The sequence below is a fragment of the Parus major genome, linkage group LGE22 (genome assembly GCF_001522545.3).
Source record: "Parus major isolate Abel linkage group LGE22, Parus_major1.1, whole genome shotgun sequence".
Lineage (NCBI taxonomy): Eukaryota > Metazoa > Chordata > Aves > Passeriformes > Paridae > Parus > Parus major.
Window position 1 is genome coordinate 420,521 of NC_031798.1, and position 6,624 is coordinate 427,144.

The following is a 6,624-nucleotide window of genomic DNA, read 5'->3' on the forward strand; positions in this document are numbered from 1 at the left end:
GGAGCAGGGATGGGAGCAGGGATGTGGGATGGGAGCAGGGATGTGGGATGGGAGCAGGGATGTGGGATGGGAGCAGGGTCCTGTGCAGGAGGGATGCAGGAGCAGCGGATGCTCCGGTGCCGTTTGCCCTCCCTCTGCCCTCTCCTCTCGCCATCCATCACTGGAGGGTTCCGAATGCTGCCAGAATTCCTTCTCCTGAGAGGCTTCCCTGCCCTTTTCTCTGGGACTGAGGGATTTCCTGTGGTGTCTCAGGATATGAGGGCACTAACCAGGCTCTGTTTCACCCCAGACCCTGTCCATGGCTTATCTCACTGCGATGCTCTCCAGGTGAGTTGGGAACTGTCCTGTGTCCTGTTCCTGAAAAAAATTCCCCATTTCCTGAGCTACCTGGGCCACCTGAGCTGTCTGGGGCTCCCAGCAGCCACACAAAGCTGGAGCTTCCCTGTGAAAACACTTTGTAAGGAAGTTTTCCAAGGCCTGTCCCTGTCCTGAGGGAGGCAGCACTGGGGGATTCCCTCATCCCAAATCCTGCACGGAAGGCTGGGACAGGGCAGCCCCTGGGTGGGCTGGAGGGGACCACACAGTGATCCCACATTTCTCACTGGGCATGTCCCAGGCAGCTGGGGCTGTAGTGAGCCAAGGAATTTTTTCCAGCAGTTTCAGGAATTTGTATCCCACAGCCTGTTGCCTCCTCCTTATTTGCACTGGGAAATCTGCTCCTGGCTCACGTGGATGCCTGGAGAGAGGGACATGATCCAGGGCGAGTGATGGATACACCGGGACAAAGAAATCTGCGGCCTCAGCAGCTCCAGGGGGAAAACTCCAGTGACTCTGCACAAATCCCCCCAGGGAGAGCAGGACTGGCTTTTCCAAGGGCTGAGCCTGGCACTGCAGCCAAAATCCTGCTGCGGCCTGGAAACCATTCCAGCCTGAGTCTGCAGCCTCTGTCCCTGCTGCAGTCCCTCCTTCCTGCCCTCCTCCAAAAGCCAGACTGGGCAGGAGCCCAGGGGCTGCTCCTTTGCTTTCCCCTCATGCTGTGGTGATTTTTGTCATCCTGGTTTTGGTACCTCCCCGTCAGGATCCTCCCCACTCCCTGTCTGTCCATGGACAGTGGGATTGGTGCATCTGGAGCCCACTGGCTCCAAGCTGCTCTGGGGCTCTGGGAGACCCTCCTGCCTTCCCTCCATCCTTCAAAACAGCAGGAAAACCCATCCAGGCTTTTTCTCTCCTTCCTTTTTTAATATTAATGTGGAATATTGATAATTCCACTGCTGTTTGTGCCTATAGGATTCATGCTTTCTTTGCCAGGCTCCTGCCTGTCTGAATCCCACCTTCCCATCCCTGTGGGAATGATCCAAATGTGGTTTTCCTGGTAATTTTGCAGTTACTACAACACCAAGTCAGTGCTGCTGTGCCTTGGGATCACTGCCCTGGTCTGTCTGTCCGTCACCATCTTCAGCTTCCAGAGCAAGGTGGGACTGTGGGAGTTCCCTCGGGAAAGGGCACATCTGGGGCAGGACAGGGGAGGGCTCTGGATCCAGGACCAACCCAAGGGACACGGGGATGTCATGAGAAGGTTGGAGTAGATCAGGACACGTGTTAGGGAGGGCTGGGATGTAAATGGGGCTGGAAGATGCTGATATGTGGGAATAAAATGAGATGTTTTTTGTGGATTGGGATGTGCCATAGGTGTAAATGGGACTGGAAGATGCTGACATGTGGAAATAATCTGGGATTTTGGAGGATAGGGATGTGTTAAGGATGGCAGTGGGGCTGGAGAGGCTGTATGGTGGCAAAGTGGGAATTTTGGAGGGTTGGGCTGTGGGATACAGGACACAAAGGTGTGTGATGGATTTGGAATTCCTGGCACATGGCAGGAGCTGAGCCCTTCCCTGTGGCACTGATGGGGATTTGGGAAGCGCTGGCTCTGTGGCTGCTGGGATGGAGAGGCAGAAGCAGCTCCGAGTGAGTTGCAGAGGAACTCTGAGCTCTGGCTGCCCTGGGTGCAGTCCCTGGAACAGAACATTCCTCCCTTCTGTCTGCAGTTGGACTTCACCTCGTACCAGGGCGTTCTCTTCGTGCTGCTCATGGTGCTGTTCCTGGGGGGACTGGTCCTGGCTGTCATCCTGCCCTACCAATACGTGAGTGACCAACTGGGCCAAACTGGGCACACTGGAAGGGGGGGGCCAGCTCCCCAAAAATGTGTGGGAACCCCCATGGGGGGATGGAAGAGAAGGGGTCATTCCCTGGGCTGGACCATGGGCTACTGCTCAAGGATGGAACTGGCCCAGGTTTTTTTTGAGGATGTTTCCTGCTATTCCTGGCGGTGGAGTCATGGAATGATTTCGGTCAGGAGGGAGCTCAAAGCCCACACAGTCCCACCCCTGCCACCTCCCACTGTCCCAGGCTGCTCCAGCCTGGCCTTGGACACTTCCAGTGATCCAGGGGCAGCCACAGCTGCTCTGGGAAATCCATTCCAGGGCCTCCCCAACCACACAGGGAGGAATTCTTTCCCAGTGTCCCATCCATCCCTGCCCTCAGGCAGTGGGAAGCCATTCCATGTCCTGTCCATCCATCCCTTGTCCCAAGTCCTTCTCCAGGTCTCCTGGAGCCCCTTTAGGCCCTGCAAGGGGCTCTGGGCTCTCCCTGGATCCTTCTCCTGTCCAGGTGTGCACCCCCAGCTCTCCCAGCCTGGCTCCAGCCCTCGGAGCAGCTCCGTGGCCCCCTTTGGACCATTCCAACACATCTCTGCCCTTCCTGTGCTGCCCCCCTGGATGCAGCTGGGGTCTCACCTGAGCACAGGTGCCTCTGCTCAGGCCTCAGTTTTCCCTCACTAAGACCAGGGAAATGAGCACATTAAACTCTGTCCTAAGCCCAGGGCAGGACTTGGACTCAGGACTAACACTTGGCACCTGCAGAGCTCAGTTTCTCAGCTATCACCCTGAGGTCTGAGTGACCCTCAGGAGTCAAGTCCACGGGGACAGTGACACTCCTGTGTGTCCCCAAGGCCTGCCAACCCCTTGCACAGCTGCAGCCCCTTCCTTCGGCCTCTCCAGCCACTCCTGGCCCCAGCTGTGCCCAGGGGAAATTTTGGAACAGCTTCCAAGCATGCCAGAGCAGGGCTGGGCTGCATCCAAGGGTGTCTCACCCTGGGAGGCCTGGCAGCCCCTGGGACACAGGGATGGATGAGGGGAGTGGGGTGGGGCCAGGCAGGTGCCATAAATCACCTGAGAGGCCACTGGGATCTCAAATCCCTCTCCATCCCAGCCAGCTCCTCTGCCCTGGGTCATCCCCTAAGGGAGACCTCCAGGAGATTCCCACTGTTCACAGCCCTGGAGTTGGTGCTGGACAAATCCAGCCTGGGGTTTCCAAAGGGTTGGATTTTGGCTGTCTGGGCTTGAGCTTCTCCTCTTCCCTGTGGGAATGTGAGGCTGCAGCAGCTCCCAGTGCCAAAGCACAGCCAAGAACTGGAGAGACAGCTCCTCCTTGAGATAAGCACAGTTGGAGGCAGCATGGGAATGAGCCTGGGAGGCAGGAGGTGACTGCAGAGGCAGCAGAAATCTCTGGAGCAGCATAGACAGTCCTGGCTTCATTGTACCCATCTCAGGTTGAACCAGTACCTTATCCTGGTTCCTCTGGGCCACAGCAGGGGCTGAATTTTGGTCCCAATTCCAGTGAAATTCCCCCTGTGACTCCCACAGATGAATATATTTAAATTGTGCTTGTTAATTAATCACAGAATCATGGAACATCCTAAGAAGGAAGGGACCCACCAGGGTCATCCAGTCCAACTTCTGTCCCTGCTCAGGACATCCCAACAATCCTACCTTGTGCCTGGGCATTGTCCAAATGCTCCTGGAGCTCTGGCAGCCCTGGGGAGCTGTTCCAGTGGGGGAAGAACCTTTTCCCAATATCCAACCCAAACCTCCCCTGACACAGGTCCAGCTGTTCCCTCAGGCAAATTAGAGCTGCCTCTGGCTCTTGGAATATCTGGTGTTTCTTCCAGTGGGATCAGCTGTGTTTGGGTAAATAAATCCAAAGTGTTCCCATCAGGAGAGTGAAACACATGGTTGCCCCAGCCCTGGAAGTGTCCAAGGCCAGGTTGGATGGGGCTTGGAGCACCCTGGGATAATGGGAGATGTCCCTGCCCATGGCAGGGATGGGACAGGATGGGCTTCAAGGTCCCTTCCAACCCAAACCATTCCATGATTTCCACAGGACAGTCACTGGGGCCCAGTGCTGTTTGGAATAACAAACACCTGATGGAGAAGTTGAGGAGCCAAATGGATACAAAGGCCTCAGAGAAGGAGGAACTGAGGCCTCGTGTCCTGTTTTGTGCCATAGAAACATTCCCAAATAAACTGTTGAAGTTGGAAGTGCTGCAAATCAGGCCTGGGCTTTTAAAGCACTTTCCCAACTTTCCCTCTCCACCTGGGAGCCAAATACCTTGGGAGTGAAGTCCTGTGTGGTCCATTCTGTCCAGCTCTGACAGCTGTGTCCGTGTGTCCCCTGACCATGTCCGTGTGTCCCCTGACCCGTGTCCGTGTCCTCCAGGTGCCGTGGCTCCACGCGATCTACGCTCTGCTCGGGGCTGGGATCTTCACCATGGTGAGTGGCTGTTCCTGGGATCCAGCAGGGAAAACAGACAGTTGGAAAGGAGCTTGGAGCCTTGCAGAGAGCTTGGGGCAGGGATTGGTCCCAGAGCAGCGATCCCAGCGGGAATGGATCCTGGCAGGGGAGGTGCTGCAGACTCACCGCTGCCAGTGCAGGGCATGGTGTGAGTCCCGAGCTGTGTGGGGTGAGCAATCCCAGCTGGAATGCTCTGCAGGGATTGTGGGGACAGGCCAAAGACGCCTCTGGAGAGGAGGAGGCAGAGCTGAGCTTGGCATAGCCCCAGAGCAAGGGGATCCAGGGATGAGGCCACATGGTGGAGCTGGGGCTGGCTGGGTGAGAGTGAGCCAAGGATTGGGAGTTTGGCTCACAGAGGTGCAGAAAGATGGGGAACACTGAGGCTGGGGATTAAGAGGCATTAGGAGGGTTTACACAAGTGGAAAAAGCCCTGGATCCTCCAAGGAAAGGCTTGGTGGTCCCTCCCCAGACCAGAGCTCCAGAGCAAGTCCTGGCAGTGCTGTGCTGAGATTCAGCTGGGGGAGGTGTCTGGGGAGGTTCCCTGGAGCCCTGGGACCTGGGGCTGCCCTGGGCTCCGAGGCAGAGCCCATTGGGCACCTTGGGCATCGGAGCAGTTTTATCACCCATAAAAGTCACTCCAAGGGAGCTCGGGGAGCTTGATGCTGATTCACAGCTCGGGATCCCTCTGTAAAATACAAGGAGGCTTCAACATCTGATAATTACCCCATAAACATCAGTCAGAGCCTTGGCCTGGCCCTGCCAGGGCAGCTCAGCTGGGATTTGTTCTGGGGGGATAAAACAGCATCTCCTGGAGGATGGTGCAGCCCTGGAGAGCTCTGGATGGCAGGAGGAGGAAAGGGAGGGAGGAGAAAGTGGTGGATTGCAGCCATGCCTGGGATTTCTGGTGGTGCTGCTCCATGTCCTGTTGGGGCCAGGTCACCCTGTGACCACCTCGTTCCCTGGCAGGTGTTTCCCACCCGGGGAAAGTGTGGGAGTAACAAGCTGTGGGCTCTGGGAGAGGAGGAGGAGGAGGGAGAGCTGGCCCTGGGATGGAGGAAGCCTGAGGGAGGAGGGCCTGCAGTGGGAGTTACACTCGGGGTTTGATTATCATAAGGGAAATGAGGGAAGAGGAAAGTCACAGCTCATTCAGTGCCTTGTTCTGAACTCTTAAATTGTGGTTACAGCCCATAAAAAGGGGCTGCACTTTTGTCCTGGGTCCAGGGAGGCAGCAGGGACTTCTCCTGTCATTAGAGCCCTTCTTACATCCCTGGGCCAAACCTCCCTGTCATTGTCAGAGGGTTTCCTCCTTTCCCTTCCAGTTCCTGGCCCTGGACACGCAGATGCTGATGGGGAACCGCCGGTACTCGCTGAGCCCTGAGGAATACATCTTTGGAGCCCTCAATATCTACCTGGACATCATCTACATTTTCTCCTTCTTCCTGCAGTTCTTTGGCTCCAGCCAGGAGTGAGGGCAGCAGGGCAGGATCCTCCCTGTGCTGGCAAATGTGAGGGGTTAAATTGAAAAGCAGAGGTGAAAGGGTTCAAAACTGCCAATCTGACCCAATCCCTCCCTTTCTGGTCCATCCAATGCACCGAGGAGCCCCAGGCCCCTCCTGCGGTTTTGTACATTTGCTGTCAGGCCTTTGTGACCCAGAGAGCAAAGCAGGGCTTCAGTGTCATGTCCCTTCTGCTCCCCCCACTCCTGCCCAGCCCAAAGCAGTCCTGAGACTCGGGGTAGGAGACCAGGACCTTCCTGGCCCCAGGAGCTGCTGGAGGTGCCCTCTGAGTCTTGCCCATCAGGGGTGAAAGTGCTGTGAAAAAAAAACCAGTGAGGGCAGAGCAGGGAATTTGGTTCGATCCTGGCAGGAAAAGCAGCTGAGCCAAGGGAAAAGCCTTGGGGAATCCTTGCATTGCCCTGTTTTCCACATTCCTTTGGAGCTTGGTGGCCTCTGCGCTATTCCTGGTGGCTCCTGCTGTTGGAACCGTGAAGTGTGG

General features: G+C 56.4%; 1 protein-coding gene across 1 annotated transcript in view; it reads left to right on the plus strand.

Annotated features, from left to right (window-relative positions):
• The window catches only part of FAIM2 (Fas apoptotic inhibitory molecule 2), a 15,974-nt gene extending 9,350 nt beyond the window's left edge, over positions 1–6,624 (plus strand). The window contains exons 8-12 of the mRNA XM_015651994.3: positions 290–327; positions 1,385–1,472; positions 2,046–2,141; positions 4,555–4,608; positions 5,949–6,624. Of these exons, the coding sequence (XP_015507480.1) occupies positions 290–327; positions 1,385–1,472; positions 2,046–2,141; positions 4,555–4,608; positions 5,949–6,098 (426 nt within the window). The 3' untranslated portion in view covers positions 6,099–6,624. The remainder of the gene's footprint in view (positions 1–289; positions 328–1,384; positions 1,473–2,045; positions 2,142–4,554; positions 4,609–5,948) is intronic.